This window comes from Prosopis cineraria, unplaced genomic scaffold (assembly GCF_029017545.1).
Source record: "Prosopis cineraria cultivar Desert tree isolate PC_DT_omini unplaced genomic scaffold, ASM2901754v1 PC6, whole genome shotgun sequence".
Taxonomy (NCBI): Eukaryota; Viridiplantae; Streptophyta; class Magnoliopsida; order Fabales; family Fabaceae; genus Prosopis; species Prosopis cineraria.
In genome coordinates, this window is record NW_026555337.1 from 41,302,930 (window position 1) to 41,322,950 (window position 20,021).

General features: G+C 35.7%; 1 protein-coding gene across 4 annotated transcripts; it reads right to left on the reverse strand.

Annotated features, from left to right (window-relative positions):
- Positions 1-17,558: 17,558 nt before the first annotated feature.
- LOC129313771 (uncharacterized) lies at positions 17,559-20,021 on the reverse strand. 4 transcript variants are annotated; one of them, XM_054957144.1, is made up of 5 exons: positions 19,741-20,021; positions 19,486-19,600; positions 18,862-19,358; positions 18,208-18,452; positions 17,559-18,112 (listed from the first exon to the last, which is right to left on the reverse strand). In XM_054957144.1, exons 3-5 carry the CDS (start codon positions 19,308-19,310, stop codon positions 17,871-17,873), a joined length of 936 nt encoding a protein of 311 aa, XP_054813119.1. In that variant the 5' UTR covers positions 19,311-19,358; positions 19,486-19,600; positions 19,741-20,021; the 3' UTR covers positions 17,559-17,870. The 4 variants fall into 4 exon arrangements, with proteins under 4 accessions (XP_054813119.1, XP_054813118.1, XP_054813121.1 ...); XM_054957143.1 differs by lacking the exon at positions 19,486-19,600; XM_054957146.1 differs by lacking the exon at positions 19,486-19,600 and having other exon boundaries at positions 19,662-20,021.

The window sequence follows — 20,021 nt, forward strand, 5'->3', positions numbered from 1 at the left end:
AATTTATTAACTTAAATCTTCATAAATGTGGTAGAGAAAGGAAGAAAGGAAGCTCATTACACTTACCTTAAGTGTTTGAAAGCCTCTAAATGTTTTCAAAGGTCTCAATAGACATGCCCTAGTAAAGCCAAATTGTGCTCATGTGTTTTCTCCTTCCTTCTCTTTTGATTTTGCACGCAGACACGAACCAGATTTATTTGAGTTTTTGGCTGTGCACCACAATGCACATAGCCTCCTGCTGCAGCTCATGGCACGGAGAGGTCCAAATAAACATTGATTCTGCTCTGTGCACTACTGTGGATTGTCCACACGCTGCAACATGTGGCACAGAGAGCTTCTCTTCACCTTTTCCTCTACATTCCTTGCTCGGATGGCCTGACTTCAATTCAGACCCACATCTTGGGCTAAAATCAAAGCTAAATACACTAATTAGACCTCTTTAGCCATAAACCTCCTCAATTCACTAATTACACTCATTAAGTTAACTAATTGTGCTTAATTTTTTTAGATGTTACACCCTTAAATATTGAAAATTTGTAAAAATGTATTTGGGTGTCTATCTTTTTTGTGTGACTTAATTTGAAAGTAAAACTCATGCCATTAGTTAGTTTATAAAAGAGCTTTCTGTATATATCTATATTACCTTATTCGAACATCAAATAGAGAAATAGGGTACATCGAAAGTTGCCTCGAGTCGTTGTCAAATAATAGCAATATTGCTGTCTGATATGTGTAACATGCCACGACATATGGTGCCTATGCCATAGCTCATGGCATAGAAAAGGGGCAGCTGCAACGCATGTGCACAAGCCACAGCGCACTGCCTTGTTTTTCATAACTTGATATTTTTCAATAGATTTTGAATCTTTTCACTCCTATGAGGTATCTCATGCTTTTGAAATATTATTTTACTCTAATTTGAGGTTTATTGATGGATTTTTTAGAGAAATTGATTTACAAAAACTTGGGATTCCATTTATATAAAATTCAAACTTGGTAATCTAAAAAGGAGCTTAACCTATGATTACCTTAGTTTGTGTAATTAATTGTGTCTAGTAAGGGAGATATTACACAATCCTCTTCAGAGCCATTGGCTTCCTTTTTTGATTTTGCGGTTCGATCCTTGGAAGAGGAAGAACACATTTTTTCTTAACCTCCTTTTTCAATCTTTTTCTATTCCTCATTAGTTGCTTTACCTTCTTTCAGTCTCTCCTTGATATGTCTCCTTATGGCCTTCACTCAACACCTCTGCTTTCTTCACCATGCACCCTCGCTCGCCTCTTCACACTCTTTCATATCAACCACCCACAAATCCTCTTCCTCACTTGTTTCAAACACTCCACTACCTCACTCATTTACACTTGCTTTGTGTACCTCGAGAGCATGGCTGAATCACCTAATTTTGTGTTTCAATTGTCATCAATTAAATCGTTTGAAGATTTGAAGGAGAAGCATGTACACTTGGATCTGTTTTTTATTTTTTAATTTTCTAAAAAATGTCAGGTGGTTGCCACATGCAATTAAAGTCAACTAGCAGTTAACACTTTGTAGGGAAATATTGTGCTTTTTTAAAAAATTCAGGGGCAACATTTCTCCTAAAAAAATTTAGGATACTAGATGCTTTTTGCAAAAAAGATTTCAAGACATTTTTACCTATATTAGTTACTTTTTGTTGGCTTGGTTTTAGGTTTAAAGTGTTGTGCCCCTTGAAAGTTTTCCAAGTATGCTAATTTGCCTTAGCACTGACCGTTGAAATTTGGAGGTAGCCCTTGTCCCATCAAGACTATCCCACTTATTCTACGAGGGATTCAACCTAACTAGTCTCCATCGATTCATAAGGAGGCTAGATTAAGGGTACGACACCCCATAGTTGTTGGTATTGGGGGAAACCGTGTTATGCAAATGAATGAGTTAACCCTGGCATAGTATCTCCTCACAAGTGGAAGGCTAGGTTAATCTATAAAGGACGTAGCCATGTGATAGCCACCAGTTTTATGTCGAAAGTAACAGAAGGGTATAAGGTTGGCATTTTATGTTGTTATTATTGTGGTCTGGCGTGTATTAGGGGCACATGGTTGGTATTATTACAACCCTATGTTGTGAATTGTCATTTAATATGAATATATGTGCCTTTAGGCTTGGTCACATAGTTGTTAGTATTGTGAATATTGGCTAAATTCATCATATATATATGTTGTGATTGTGTGTTTTTGCCATTTGAATATGTTTTTAATTGATATACAACTGTATAGATTAGGTAAAAGTTGGTTACTAAGTGGTTGTACTCATCCCTCAATTCTCAATATTTTTAGGGCTTAGCTTATTAGAGCCTAATTGGGGAAAACATGCAAAGGCATAGGATTTGTCAAGCAATCCTTTTATATGCCTCATTTTGTTAATTATGTGTATAAATGTGATTAAATTTTCAACTAGGATTTACTTGAATATTTTTATACTACTTGCTTTAATATTGTGTTATACTTGTGTATTTTGTGCCTTGGGTTGTGAGTTTTAGTTGTAAACACTTGTCTAAAGCCAAAATACTTGTGCAAGTAGGAAAATATGTATTTTGATTGTTTTGGAATGAAAATAATCGTTTTGTGCAAAGATTTCCTCCCCCTTTATGTTTTATGAAATATGGGGTTAAGTAGTGAAATTGTGTTATATGTGTTTTTAGTTTAGTATGGTGTATTACACGAGTCTCTTAGAATCCATTGAGTGTGATTGGATGGTTAATGTAGGCTTGTGACACTTGTGTGTGAGTTTGGATGCCATTGTTATGAGTTTTTGTGAAAAAGTGGTAAAATAAGTTTAGGCGTCCAACTCTTTGTAGAAAATAAATTTGAGTGTGAAACTTATACAATCAGACGTTGAACAGAGATTTGGAATGCATTTAAAGTTTGCTCCCTGTGCTATCGAATTGGTAGCTAGTTACTGTCCTATTCATGCAATGGCCACAACGCATGGTGTATCATGCCATGACTCATGGCATAGAGATGAGTGAGTCATGGTGCACTGACACTTAGTAGCGGTGCATGTCACATTTTTTACATAATTTCATTGTTTTGAGTTTTGAAACTCAATGTTTTGAGCTCCATGTGATTTCCAGCTTCCACATTTCTTTAAAACTCTAATTTGAATAGTAAGTGAGTTTATGGGAGAGATTTAATTGTTGAAAAATGGGATCCCTTGACAAATGGTTTTAAACTTGCTTCTGCCAATTGTTTATGTGTTTTTCACATTCAAAATTTGGAAACTTGGTTCTATTATTTAGGGATTATGAAAACTTGGATAATCCTTAATGTGTTTAGTCCCTAATTACCTCAATTATGATGTTAATTGTGTTTATTTAGTGAGGAGATTACAAAGGATGTCCAAAATCCCAAGTATGTGACAAAGGCAATTCCTAATACTTAGAACACACTCAAAGGTCTTAAGATTACCTGTACAACAAACCATATGTACATAATCCCAATCACACCAAATTTTTACTCCATAAACCCTTTAATATCAAAAACAGAAGGGAGGTTTTATCATTAGTTTTAACCATAAATATTTATAAGTATGATCAAATTAATTTTTCTACATTTGTACTAGTATTTTGACCCTAATAACATTTACAAATCATACAAACAACAATCTAAGGCCTAAAATACATTTCAAAGATCATAAACTTCTATAAGTGCAAGTGTATGCAAAATATGACCTAATTGGCAATATCCAATACATTATAAAAAATAAATATGATGAGGAGGCTTTATAGTAAGAATTCATGGAATTCCTAAACCTTCGGAGTCCTTCCCTTTTCTACGCCAAAGCTAGAGTCTGTAAAATATTGAAAGAGAAGGGTGAGTCTAGCCACTCAATAACCAAGGCACACCTATTCTATGCAGTTGCATATCAATTAAATTGAATGCATTAAATGAAGTTAAACATTCAAAAATCATATAATTTTAACATAACACAAGTTGTATTTTCACAGTTAAACTTATTTTCATATTAAGCATTTCAATCAACTAGGTCCATTGCTTCAAGGCTCATAATCACATGACAATGATCCAATTCGCAGCTGGATGTCTATTGCCACAATACATATAATTATATAGCAATGGCACGTTTACTATCATGACTTACCATAACCTTAACAACCATGTGACACGTCAAATATACATATATGCATGATCAATTCCTACTTATACCCTTCTTATTTCTTCTAACTGAAACCATAGGCTATAATTGCAATTAGAGCTCCGTAACTAGACAATCCAAGCTCACCAACTGTAAGGCATGACTCGGCCAAAGGTCACAACACTCACTTATAGACCACGACCTCCCTCTCTTCAACAAACAGGTGTAGATAGCTATGTTCTAGTTCCTTGACAAACTATGGAACAGTCCCTCGACAAATAGTGAGACAAACCTTAGCCTTTATACATCCGGAAGCCATAAATACTATATAAATTTTATCTATTCCTCTTCCTAGGTGAACTCTCACAAATGATCATGTAATGTAGGATACTTGTTCATTTTATGTTCCATTTACTTAATAACAACACATTGGGTTCATGATATTATGCTACCCAAGTGAGCATTAATATCATTTTTAAAAACATTCTCCACTACAATTCTCAATTTCATAACATGCTTTAAATTCTCATTTAGCCACACATATAGTATTCACATGTCAATGTAACCATGGTATCCTCACATCACATATACACACTTCTCATTGTAATTATATCTCATAATTTAAAAATGATTTTGAGTTCAATTCCACACTTTAGTCAAATCAAAGTTAATACACTATCATAGGGTTTATGGCATGCTTTCACATTTACAACCTCAATTATACATGAAAATAAACACATTTTACATCATAACACAATTAACAAACAACTACCCAAAGTAGGTTTTTCCCTTGTTACTTTAAACCTTTGAGAGGTCAAATATTTATCCCTCAATATATGCTTCCAAGCTTGCTTTCCAAGCCAAATATGTTGTCCAGATGATTAATCAATAGTTAATCAAGTCCAAACTCAATTAACATTACTGAAAACACATTTTCAACTCTTACATTTTCATTTCTAAAATACCAATGCCTTTACTTTTCACATTTAAGCTTATCCATTGGATTTAATAGCTTCTATTACTCCTAACTAACAATCATCAAACTCATATAGGGTCATTAATGCTACAATAACCCTCATGACTCAAATTTAATGACCTATTTTTGGACATTAATAAAGCTTACCAACCAAAAACTTATAAAACCATCAATACTAAGTTTAAATAACATAAATAACTCCCATAAACCTTCAAGTTTGATAATTTAGATTGATAATTCATATGGACTGAAAATTACTCTGTCAACTTAAGCCTTAACTCAAATCTCCAAGAGAATGAGCTAGGAAGGAAGAAGAAGAAATTAAAAGACTTACTCTTAGGGTTTGGAAGCTTCAAGATGCCACAAACCTTCAAGTTTCAAGTTTCTTATTAATTAAGTGATAGAAAAAGGTAAAGACAAGAAGAAGTCTCAAATCATAGTTCTAGCCTCGGTCGGTGCCTATTAAAATGTGTGTGTGTGTGTGTGTGTGTGTCCAAGCACATGCAAATAGGTGACATAGTTTGGCACATGAGGGGATGACATAGCACATGTGGAAGGGTGGCGTGGATTGGTAAGGCACATAAAATTTTAAATTTCATTATTTAAAAATTGACTAGCAGGGAATCTATCCATTATTAAAATTTAGTGAGGGATTAAGTTTTTCATTTGTTCTCTTACTAATTTACTTGAGTCTTTTTTTAGCAATGAGGAATTTGTTCCTCTTTAAATTATTGTTTTCTAGTAATGATGTTATAGTATGAAATATGAGGAGAACACCAAATCACATCTTTACTTTTTATCATGCCCTATATCTTAATCTAATGATTCATTTTATTCTAGAGAAATGGTTGAAATATATACTCATAAACTTATCATTTAATGCATCATTTTATTCATTTATGATCAATAATGAACCTTTAAGGATTGATAAAATTTTATTGCTGCAGTATGAACATGTCACGACCACAAGCCATCTAGGTATAACTCACCCTCAAAAGGCACCTCATAGGGGGAAGGTACCCATCTAACTTATAAACAACATTCCACCAATATGGCTTCCCGATGTAGGACTCAAAATATAGCTTACCCCTTAAGAGCTAGCGTCTGCGATGGCTCACACTCCACGACGCTTCACTCAACTTTCAGCCAGTCAACCCCTCCATGGGCAACCCTTTCCGTGAACGGTGACTCTCAATGGGAGCACCAATTTGTCACAACCATAAAAGGCAAATATATAAGAACTAATAAAACAAGCCAATTTAATTTAGATAAGCAGATGAAAAGGGAAACATTTCAGTGATAGAATAGAGAAAAGTCCAGAGAGAAAAGAAACATGTGAGGAAGAAGCACTCATAACAAATCACTCTAAACCCTTCTCTTTAATCCCAGGCCCGAATATATCACTTACTCATCATTACTAATCATCATGCATCCTTGCACTATTCCCCTCTCAACTTACACATGGCCTTTTATGCCCTATTGCTCCTTTGTAGCACATTTGGTCCCACTTCTTGATTCACTTGCATCTCCAGGTGAGAACCCACATTATCACTCCTCAGTTGAGGTGTGATAATACCCCTTTCTGGAAGATTGACCTTGTCCCCAAGGTTAAAGGAAGGAAAATCTGCATGCATGCGATTGACGTCCTCCCATAAAGGAGCAACCAAATCAGCCTAACTAATAAGGACTTGAGGAACCCAAGTCGTACCTCGTGTACTTAACGATAGCCGAACACTGATGTAAGGTTAAGAAGAGGTCCATCTTCTGCCATGGTTAAAGACAATGGTAGATATAGTTCGCTGTCTCTACTATAGCATCATTTTAGCAGTGAGATATGAATCCAAGCATGAGTAGGTAACTCCAGTTGATAAGCTATTAGACCTACATGTTGCAGCACATGAAATGGCCCAAAATACTTGAACCCCATCTTCTGATGGCGATAAAGAGCGACTGCTCGCTACCGATAAGGTTGAAGTTTCACATAAACTAAATCCCCCTTAGAGAATTCATCATCGTGATGATTTTTGTTGACATATTCTTCATCCAAGCTTAAGCTCATTGGAAGTGTTACTTCAACTGCGCCAAGACCTCATCCCGATCACATAATAGGGTAAAAATATCTAGTGGAGTATCCTTAAAAGTATACCTGCAAATTAATAGGGGTGGATCGCAGCCATAAATGGCTTTAAAGGGTGTCATTCCAATCAATGAATGAAAGGACGTGTTGTAGCTATACTCTACCTATGGGAGGAAATCAAGCCAGCATTTTGGACACTCATGAACAAAACATCTCAAATACATCTCAACACAATGATTGAGGGCCTTTGATTGACCATCAGTCTCAAGATGAAAATATGAACTCATTTTTAGTTAGATGCCTTATAAGGTACACAATGAATGCCAAAAAGAGCTTGTAAATACCCTATCACAATCAGAGATGATGGATTAGGGAACACCATGCAAACAAACCACTGACTATAAAAAGGCCTCTGTGACTTGGTGACTATTGTAATTGGCACACAACAGCATGAACTAAGCATGCTTTAAAAGACGATCAATAACGACTATAACTACTGAATAATGGCAAACAGTAGGCAAAGATGTGATAAAGTCCATTGCAACTGACTCCTAGATTTGAGAAGGCATTGGAAGAGGGTGGAGCAATCCTGCAGGGGACATTTGTGGTGTTTTGGCATGCTGACACATCATACAATGTATCACAAAGACCTTTACATCACACTTCATAAAAGGCCAGTATAGATTAGTTGAAAGTCGGTGAAAAGTATGTAAGACCCCTGTATGCCCACCAATGACTGAACTATAGAACTCATGTAAGAGTTTTGATATTAAGGCAGTATCATCTGGGGGCACCATCACGTGATCATATAAGTAAAGAACTTCATCACGAAGTTTGTATTCTTCATGGCTTCAAGATCTTGCTCTAACTTCAAGCATAGTTGTTACAAGTATGGATAATAACAGGTGACAACCACAATGTCTTTGAAAAGCGATGACTAAATCTGATGTAAAGCCATGTAGGTCAACTATGAGAGTGCATCTGTTACTAGATTTGACTTGACTGGTCTATCTTCTATAGTGAAGAGATAACCAAGCAACTTTAAGAGATATAACTCTTGTTTAGGGGTCTATAAAATTTGTTTATCCAAATGCTTTAAGCTTTCCTGGTCCATGTGGATTACAAAAGGATGCCCAAAGAGATAATAATGGAACTTCACCACAACTTAAGTGATTGCAAACAATTCTCAAATGTATGCAGATTGTGCTTGCATTCGTCGAGATAATTGCTTGGAGGAGTAGGCAATTGGATGCCTCTATTGACTAACAACTGTGCTAATATTACAGCCTGATGCGTCTATCTCGATTATAAATGGTTGAAAAAAGTTAGGTAAAGCTAACACTGGAGCTTGAGTCAAGACTATTTTTATAAGGTCTTCCTTACTTAACCACCATTAATTCCAACATTGAGGTAATCAAAGGACTAAACCCTCAAAAGATTACCAAGTTTGTAAAAATTACATAAATGAAAACCACTATCAAATCAATACATTAGGATCCTAAAATTTCAACATTAAAAATCTTTATTAAACATGCATTTTGCTCAAATCAGAGTTTTAAAATAATGCAGAAGCTTGAAAATCACATGGGACCCAAAAAATTGAGTTTCAAAACTCAAAATTGTATTTGTGAAAAAAAATGTGTCATGTGCCACGGCTTATCCTTCTCTGTGTCATGCGCCACGGCACATTGCATGAATTTGATAGATATCGGCTATCAAAATGACATCACAGGGAGCAGACTTCAAACATGTCCCCAATCTCCATTCGACATCTAATTGAGGTGGTTTATGTGTCTACAAGGAGCTTCTCCTAACTCTAGCTAATGGCAATGGTTTCACATTCAAATTCATTTTCTATAAAAAGTTAGAAACTAAAACCCATTTTATTACTTTTTCACTAAAATTTCACAACCATAGTGTCCCAACTCAACCTCAAGTGCTAAAAGCCTACACCAACCCTCTGACCACACTCAATGGACTCAAGCGAACCTATGCAACACACCATACACAACCAAAAACCCATAAATATCAAAATCACCACTCAACCCTAAATTTCATAAAACACAAGGGGAGGAAAACTTTGCACAAAACCATCATTTTCATTTCAAGCCATTCAAAATACACATGTTTCTACTTACATAAGTATTTTGGCCCTATCCACGGGTTCACAACCAAAACTCACTAACCTAAGGCACAAAATACACAAGTTGCATGCTATAATAATGCAAGTAGTACAAACATAACATATGACTCCTAGTTGGAAATTATATTCAACATTTATATGCATAAAACAATAAAGAAAGACATACAAAAGAATTACTCTACAAATCCTAAGCCTCTATGTGTTTTTCCCGACTCGGATCCAATGAGCTAGGCCCTAAAACTATTAAGAATTGAGGGGTGAGTACAACCACTCAATAACCAAGTTTCACCTAATCTATACGATTGCATATCAATTATGAACAGATGCAAATAGGCAAAAACACAACAATACAACACATATGATGAATTTGGCCATGGTCCATAATATTAACAATCATGTGACCATGCCTAAAAGCATATATAACTATATTGATTTACAATGCATACCACGAGGTCACAATAATACCAACTATGTGTCTCTAACACACGTCAGAACAATACTTACAACCATGTGGCTGGATTTATATACAAGATTATATGCCAACCTTATATCCTCCTGTTACCTTTGACATGAAACCAGGCTATCACATGGCTACGTCCTTCACGGACTAACGCAGCCTTCTACTTATTAGGAGCTACCGGGCCGAGGGGCCGAGGTTAACTCACTCACTTATGTAATTTGATTTCCCCCAATACTAATAACTATGGGGTGTCGTACCCTTAATCTAGCCTCCTCATGAATAGGTAGAGACTAGTTAGGTTCAAGTCTCTCATAGAACAAGTGAGACAATCCCGAATCAACTATGGGACATTGGCCACCTCCTAATTTCAATGGTTAGTACCAAGGCAAGTTCTCGATTCCAATGATCACTGCCAATACCATGTGGATTTACCAACTACTCCTCTCCCTAGAAGAACTCTGGCCAATGATTATGCTATGCATAACTCACATAATTATGCATTCAAATCAAACATATCATGTCATATAAACTCATATGCTTATACTCAATCACTCCAAATACTCCATATCACACATCACAATTTTTTACTTTCACATTAACATGCTAAGATAAATTCATAAATCACAATTAGATAGTATGCAAGAGGTTTTTCATTTATCAAATCACTCACAAGTTCATCATTTGTCAAAATGACATCTATAATTTGAAATATAAATCATGATTTAAATCAACTCACTTTTAACCAATAACCAATTAGTATTCAACTATATAAAATTAGGTTTTCCCTGATTATCTTAAACCTTTAAGAGGTTAAGGTTTACCCCTCACACAAAACACTGCCAAAGCTTCTCATAAGCTTGAATAGTGCCACAATAATTCACACTACAATCATAATCAAGAGTATCATCGTGACCCCATTTTTGTGGGTTTACCACATTAATTTCCACTTCTTCTATTTTATTTATCCCATAATTTCACTACCCATTCTTACCCAATAAGTTTACTAGGTTTCATTGACTCACACCACTACCATTGAGTCTTTAAACCATCATTAATGAGCCTCAACTCTCCCAACAACTATATTAATGGCAATTTTCGCATAATAATAACTCACCCCAACTAACTCTTAATAAATCATCAATATAAGGTTTATCTACTGCAAACAACTTTCAATATTTCTATTTTAACCAATAGGTTCGAACCTATAGCTCTTATGGACTGAAATCAACTTCACAACTCATACCCTAACTTAAATCTCTGTAAATGAGGGAGAGAAAGGAAGATGAGAGCATAGTTTACTTACCTTGATTATTTGGGAGCCTAAAAATATCACCAATAGGAACTAATGTTGTGTCCTAACAAAGCCTTTAATGCGCTCTTCGTGTTTCTCCTTTCCTCCTCTCTGTTCTTCACACATAAAGACAAACTGATTAAATCAAAATTTTAGCCATGCATCATGGTGCATGGCACAAAGAGGCCTATTGCATTTAAATCTATCTCTGTGCACTCCGGTGGATTGACCACACGTCGAGGCATGTGGCATAGAGGGCTTCTCCTTACTTTTTCTTCCTCTTTCTTTGCCCGGGTGGCCCGTCATTAATTCAGACCCACTTCTAAGGCTGAAATCACAATTAATTACACCAATTAGGCCCCTCTGGCCACACACCTCCTTAACTCAACAATTATGGTTATTAAATTAATTAACTATGATTAAATTTCCTAAATGTTATAGTTTTAAGAAGCTCGAAGGCTTTGTTTGCTTTGTTTGACCACTCGAATTCATCTTTCTAAAGTAATTTTGTCAAGGACTTGTAATCTGGGCATATTTGTTGATGAATCGATGGTAGTATCATGTGAATCCTAGAAACCCATGCAATTGAGTCACGTTCTGAGGTTTTGGCCATTGTTGAACAGCCTACACCCTGTTAGCATCCATCACGACACCCTTAACATCAACTATGTGACCATGATACTCAACTTGCTTCTTGCCAAAAGAACACTTCGACCGTTTGAAAAATAATTTATGAGTAACTAATTGCTCTAGAACTTGCTTTACATGGAGTACATATTGAGACCTAAGTAACACTATAAATTAATATATCATCAAAGAATATTAGCACAAATTTTCTTAAAAAGGCTTAAAAACTGAATTCATTAAGGCTTGAAAGTTATAGGGGCGTTTATTAAGCCAAATGGCATGACAAGCTATTCACAAAGGCCTCGATAAGTCTTGAAAGTTGTTTTCTCCCAATCATCTGGGTGCATTCGGATTTGATGGTACCCAACCCATAAATCTAACTTGGAAAAATACACTGAACCTCCTAACTCATCTAATAGCTCGTACACCGTCGGCATCAGAAATGAGTCTTTAACAATGACTTCATTTAAGGCTCTGTAATCCACACATAATTGCCATGATCCATCTTTCTTCTTAACCAATATAACAAGGGCTGAGAAGGGACTTGTGCTTGGCTGAATAAATCCATCTTTGAATAATTCCTCAACCATCCATTCAATTTCTACTTTTTAACTATATGAATATCTGTATAGATGCACTTTTACAAGACCCGTCCCCAAATTTAAAAGTATCCGATGATCATAAGCACGGGAAGGAGGTAACTCATAAGGAGTTTTAAAGATGATTTTATATCTTTCTAGTAGAGCTTCTATATCGGGTAGGGCTTCATCTTCACTATTGTGGTCTTAAACTAAGAGTAATTGAAGGAAGTAAATTTCGTGCATTGCCCTCGTGTCCTTGGAGGCGGTGAAAATGATGGAATTAGGCTGGGGTACATTAGGCTTGTTTCTCCCCCTTAAGAGTTATAAATTCACCATCCAATAAAAATTTAATAGTTGAACTACTGTAATCTGCAATATGTGGACCTAAAGTAGCTAGCCACGATGATCCAATAACAATGTCTAACCCAACTTTGTCTAAAATATAGGCTGTCATCAAAATAACATATTACCCAATTTGGACTCAAATTGCGTACTAGGTCTAAACCCTTCATTAACCGTCCATTACCCACCAATACATTTATGGGTCGGGTGGCTTCCACCGATAGTTTTAAGTGGTTCACCAAGCGAGGGTGCACGTAACTGTCGAAACTCCCGCCATCAAGCAAAACCTGAACCATTATCCCTTTCAGTATGCCGGAGAATCTAATAGTAGCGTTATTAGGCGTGCCATTGTAAGCCTATAAAGAGATATGATGAAAAGTAGTAGTCTCCACCACTTCCTCTGTTTTCATGGCAAATTGAATTGGAAGCTCTAGTTCATCCTCTTCTCCTTCATTTTACAACCACATAAATTGCTGATTGGTGTATCTATGATTAAGGGAGAACTTTTCATCACATGTATAACACAAGCCCTTCTCACATCTAATTTGTATTTCCACTGGCATAATCTTGCGCACCGAAACTAATGGTTTACTTGGGAGTGTCGAAAGCAATGGAGTTGTTGTCACTTTCGAAAACCTACCCTAAGAGCTAGAGCTCGGCACACTCGTAATGGGTTTCACATCCAATGGTACAATAGTTCCGAAGCTCCCTGTCTGCTGTTTAGTCGTGTTATTGACAAAAGCATATTTATCATTAAAGAGTCGTGTTAGACTCACAACTTGCAATAAATTCTCTGGAGAACGTGCCAGCACTTCTTACCTTAACTCAACCAATGAAGCAATCCAATAAAGCATCGTCAGTTAGCCCCTTGGTCCTATTAGCCAACGTCATGAATTGTTGATGATACTCATCAAATGAGTCTTACTAGGTCAATTTAAACAATTAAGATCTGGGATGCTCGAATTGAGTAGGGCCAAAATGAGCCTCAATTGCCTGAGTTAAGCTCTCCCAAGTCGTAATCAGATTCACCTTCAACATCACAATGATGCGTTGTGAAGTTGTCATCTAGTATACTGCCTTGCACGAAATATCTACCCATGGAGGTCAGTGCCATCAAATTGAGGAAAATTGATCTTTACCTGACGTTAAGGAAAATTAGGGAATGAAGATTCACCCCACGACCCATTGCCTCCATGTTGCAGCACCTACTTGTCATTACTATAACCCATCGATTCAATCATTTTTGCCATCGCGTCCATTCACAATTCTAACTTCTCCAAATTCAATTTTGGTGCACAAACCAAAGCGCCAATGGCAGCTTCCAACTGTTCCATTCTCTGGTGAGGAGCCTTCACTAAATCTCCAAAAGCACTCTCCAATCGATCCATACGTGAACTGCTAGGAAGCTCTACTCGTTCTATGAACTCTCTCATGCTCTGTATGTTCCCTTGCAGAATTTTGATGTCGCTTGATAGCTCTTCCAATTGAGTATTCTCTATCATCACTCTCAACAAGAGCACCAATTTGTCACGATCACAAGCCATTTTGGTAGAACTCACCCCCAAAAGGTGCCTTGTAGGGGGAGGGTGCCCATATGACTTAGAAACCACACTCCACTAATGTGACCTCTTGATGTGGGACTCATGACAAAACATTTCATAGAATCCAGATTCCATGATTGATTGTCAGCCCAAAAAAAAATTTGATGAAATTTTCAGCTATCTCGTTTCAATTTTTTTCCATTCCTTTTTTTTTATCAACTCATTTTTTTTGAGGGAATTATAATCAGATCTCACATAAGAAAATTAATTATGACAAAATCCAGTGATAATTGAACTAAAAAAATTAACAACACAATCATTTGTCAATCTTCCTAATTCAGTTATCACTAGACCTTATAATAATTAATTTTTTTGTGTAAAACTTTAACATAATTCTCCTTTTTTTCCCTTCTAAGTCTATCCTTCTCATAAATTGACTTGGACAAGGTCAAGTCTCTTCTATTTTCCTTTTTATTTTCAATTCTTGGTTATTGACTCCTTATTAGGTCGTTGGTTGAAAACAACAAATCCCCTAAAGTCTACAGATATTAATTCACCTGTACTCCGTTTGGACTTTTTTTCTATGAAAAAAGTCATTTTTTATTAATTTTTAAAAATGGTTTACACATGCTAGTATCAAAATGAGAAAGAGACTTTTATCAACCAAAAAAAAAAAGCAAAAATAGTCTAGCAGATCTTAATTTTTTCTATAAGTACTTTTTTGCTAATAAAATGAATGTAGTTTAATCCATGTGAACTAAAATTTTATATTGATTAATAATAATTATGTTATCCATATGGAGAATCTAAAACCAATGTTAAAACCAGACCGGATCGAACCGAACGATCCGACCGATCCAACCGCCACCCGCTGAGTAAAATGGTTTGGTTCAACCAATTGAACCAATCTGACATTTGACCCGGATTGAACTGGTCGGTTTTGAGAGAACCGGCTTTGACCCGGAAACCTGAGTTGGGTCAACCCGATTCAAGGCAAAAAAAATTTAAAAAAAAAGAACTTTAGGCTAAGTTGTTTAGATTCGCAATTTCTCTTCTCTAATCACTAATTCTCTCTTTTCTTCTCTTCTCTAATCTCTAATCTCTCCTTCATGGCCCAAGCTCAATCTTTAACTTTTCCTCCAACCTCTACCTCCAGCTCTAGAGATCTAATCTTTGGCATCAAGACCGGAAGCTTGTGAGTTATGACATGACGGCGTGCCTCCAGCTCCAGCATTTTCCTTCAAGATCACAAGCTTATATTGACATGCCTCTACCTCTAGCTCCAGCGGTCCAAGCATCTAGCTTTTGGAGTTAAGATCCCAGGCACAATTGACAAATTAATATTTTATTTATATAGTTGCATATATAAATATTATTTTTTATTTAATATTTATGTTACCGGTTAGACCGGCGGTTGAACCGGTTAAACCATAAAAACTGTGACCCGGTACTCTTTTTAGTTCAATGTCCGGTCCGAGTTTCAAAACATTATCTAAAACAACAAGAAGAAATCGAAACAGAGGGTACAATTTTAGTAGCCAAATAGTTTGATGCATCAATGAGTTTTACAAGTGACGTTTGGCCTCAACTAATTTGGATTAATTCAAGTTGAGTTTAACTACCTAAAAGTAAAGCTCTTGTAAGAAACGATAAATAATTAAACCAGTGAGGTCTTTTCATTTAGAAAATAAATTGGGCAAAGAAAAGATGTAGAAATATTTTTATCATGACTCAATTGAGAAGGACTGTGAAAGGATAGAAAACCTACCAACTTGACTTCTAAGCTATTGGAATATTTCATGCACCCTCCTTGTATTAATTTAAGAGAAAAATATATTCATGAATTTATACTATATAACAAAAGATTATAAAAGTCGTAATTATTTTTATGAATATTGTGTTATTAAATATTCTGGTATTTAAATTAGACATTATGAAATTCTTTTAAAAAAATTGTAGCCATAAATAGCTGACTTAAAACTTAATACTAACTTTTTAAAACCCCTCATAAAACTTCATTAAAATTTGAATCCAAAAATTATGCTTTTTAAGACTAAATAATATACAAGTTTAAATATTTAGACATAAAGCCCAAATTTCAAATTAAAGCCTGTAGGAGACCATGGTCCTTTAAAGGCAATATTTTTAAGCGAATATATCAAGGGAAAAATCACAAATAAGGTCCTCTGAAAATTACAAAAAACTAATCAAGACACAAAATTAGGAAGTTACATTTTAGGACTATGGTCCTTTTTTGTAGTTTTAATGATTATACTTTGATTAAATGTCTACATCTGAAATCTCAACTTAAAATTCACTAATGCTTAAATTACTTCAATTATATTTGAAACTTAGTTAGAGAAAGTTATGAAATCACTTCATTTGAATTAGAAATGTTTTTACTCCTAGATATGCAATTGGCTAACTTAAAATTTTCTAGTGCTAAATTTTAATTAAGTTGAAAATTTAGTTGAAAGGTGTTATGATATCACTTCATTTGAATTGAAAAATTTTACTCCCAAACTTGTAATTAATCAGTTTAAAATTCACTAATACTGAAATCACTTTAATTGAATTAGAAATCTAGTTAAAAGGAGTTATTAAATCACCTTTTTTTTTCCCCCTAAGGTATCTCTACAACCAGCAGCATGAAGCGCATATTTGATAAAATATTAATTAAATTTTTTTAATATTATTTTTATTTAAACTCATTAATTATAAAACAAAATGCAATGTCGATTTAAAACTTTTTTCATTTAAACATGAATAATGTTCTTGTTTTTAGACAGTTAACACATTACATCCTTGTATGATTTCATTGCGACGGATGAAATCCTACTAGTGCCTAACAACCTGCTTAATTCACTGCTTATATGTGTGTTCCGCCAAACTAGGACAATGGATTTGCATGATGCAATTGTTTTTTCAAGAGGGAGAAAGTTAAAAATTTTCAGTTTTTAATATTTGCAAGGCAACGTCAATTTAATTTATTCTTACTTTACAAATCGTTAATTTCTCGGTCGAGTGGCATCACGTGGTGTTCTAATATCAACGAACAAGAATTTCCTTCCACCTATATTCAAAAAGGCTTTCATTAACATTCAAAGTACAAGTTTGAACAGGAACTTTACACCATGTTTGGGAGATTGTTTTAGGGGAGAATGGAATAGAGTAGAATGCCTAAAAGGCCCAAGCCTAGGAATCACTGAATGGTTTGAATCTCTTATGGTATAAAAATGCTCTTGCACAAGTATAAACTGTATAGTTTGGTGCATAAAAGATCAAAGAGTTCGTTTACCACAGTCCACAGGCACTAACACACAACACAAACCTAACCTTTCTAATTGGACCAACAGCTTCAAAAGGTCAAAAAAAAAAATTTTGCCAGAGAGTTGAGAGAGTCTCAAACATATTAGTTCAAAATATCTCAAGAATATCATATCATTAATGCATAATTCAATCAACAAAAATACTCAAATTAACAACCGAACCTAACTAAATGGGTTTGACATATGGAAAACCAATTTTCACTTCTAGTTATTGCACTAATTTTGAAGCAGGTTGAAGCCAAGAAGCATCTATCAGAATTTTCTCCTACGAGAAAAGCATTAGATTGAACAAAGAATTGTTACCTGAGGCTAAAATTAAATACAGAGCTTTATATCTGTCACAAAATTGGAAGGAAACAAGTGCACTACCACCGCTCATGAGAGGCATTTAAGTCTTGCAAATGTCAAATAGCCTGTATGACCTCTTGCTTCACCATTAGGTCTAGCCATAACAGTAGAAACACTACTGCTACTGCTAAGCACATTGCTTCCATCAGAACATTGCCTTCTCTTGCAGGGAAGAGAACCATTAGCAGCATTCCCTTCCCCTACAATCCCATCCATTCTCTCTTCTCGAACTTCATATGTTCGCAGGAGCACCTCAAATGTCCTTATATCTATACATATGCCAAAACCAAAAAAAAACGTACGAGTTAAATAGATCCTTTTACATGCACACACACAAAGAATTAAAGAAAGAATACAAAGGTACCTGTGAAGCTGGTTTGGAGTGCTTCACATGATCGTTGTACTTGTTCAATGCATGGAGAGAATGAGCACAAAGTTCCATCCTGTTTTAACATTTTTGCAGCTGAAGGAATGGCTAGCCAAGGTTGGGGTAGATCAAGAAATACAGCATCAGCTAAACCAGCAAATTCATCAGGAAATCCCTCACCCTGGATATCTCTCACATTCACACTGATCAAGCTGCTTAGTCCCGTCCTCTCAAAATCTTCCCTGAAATGAGATATGGATCAAGTGAACATCTGACCCAAAATTGTTTATCTATCACAATGTAAACCTCATAAAACAAATAATAGTAATGTAAACCTCTTTCTCTCCCACCCACACTCAGACACACTCTGTAACTATCAAATGCATTTTAAATCGTGTGTAGAGTTCTAACAGAAGTAAGCGCCCTTAAAATGGCAGAGATTGCTAGATCGACTAGTACAGAAGCATATAATTATTTGTTTCAAGAAATATAAGGCTTGAAAATTTTACATGCAAACCACATAGCTGAAGCTAATAAAACAAACAAGTAGACCTGTAAAAGATAAAAACAGACATACCGTATATCCAAAAAAAAAAAAATATGAGATAGCAATTTCTAATGTAAGAATGTGAATATTATCTTTATGGTTACCTAGCTGATGCAGCTCTTTGTTCATGGAAATCAAACGTATGGACATGTCCTGTAGGAGCAACAGCCCTTGCAAGAGACGTGGTCAAAGACCCACTTCCAGTTCCAGATTCCATCACCAAGCAACCAGGAACAATCTCCAGGTACATGATTACAAAGCTAATATCAGCAATATAGAGAATCTGAGTCCGATGGCTTAATACAAGAGTCCATAACTCTGGAGTAGGAGCCAACAAGTATACAAAACCACCCTTATTGCTGAACACCTTGGAACCAAATGGCTTTCCTATCCAGTCAGAATGCTTGAAAACTCCAAAACGATTCTGGAGGACAGAGTTTTCAGACACCGTTACTGGCTTCATGCTGTCATGCCTCTCATAAACAATAACCAAATCGCCATTGCTAATGAATCGATTAAAAGATAGCTTATTAGCAGGATTACAAACAAGCATGTTGGAAGTCTTCAAATTCTTCAGCACAGTCCCGAAAAGTTAAACGATCTGCCACAAAATGAAGAACAGAAGGAAACCAATGAAACATGTGGGGCTCTAAAAAAGCAAAGTCTTCAAAGTTCGTGGAATAAAACTAACATTACACACTTCTATATACTGTTAAAGTAAATGGTACCCGCGTAAATCTTCCCGAAATAGATGAATCACTCATTTCATCCCACAACTAATACTAGATCAATTTTGCACATAAACTATCAGGGACTCCCTCACAGATGAACTCACAAATAATCCTGTTTCACCACAAATAAAATTTCAAACAGAAAACCAAAAGAAGAGAAGAAAATCAGGCACCTGAGTAGCATTAGAATATAAAGCTTCGGAGTACCGAAAGGAAAGGGACAGAGTGAAGGGGCAATCCGTAGTCCAATACCTGAAGATACAAGAAATTTGCGAAGCAGATGAAGCTCGGAGGACTGAGAAGCTGGAACGAAGACAGTCCAGGAGGAGGAAGAGCATATAGAAGAAATACTTGCTGTTGAGACTCGAGAATGCTGCGTATTCCCTTGAAGGTTTGAGTAGTCTGATGCAAGGAATTTTAACTGTAATCTGTAAGTCTGTAACTGTAAGCCTAACACCAAAACCCTAGCAGCTTCACGCTACTCGCTGAGGAAAAAGAGGAAGCTCTTCTTCTTCTGCAGTTGCTTCCGAAAC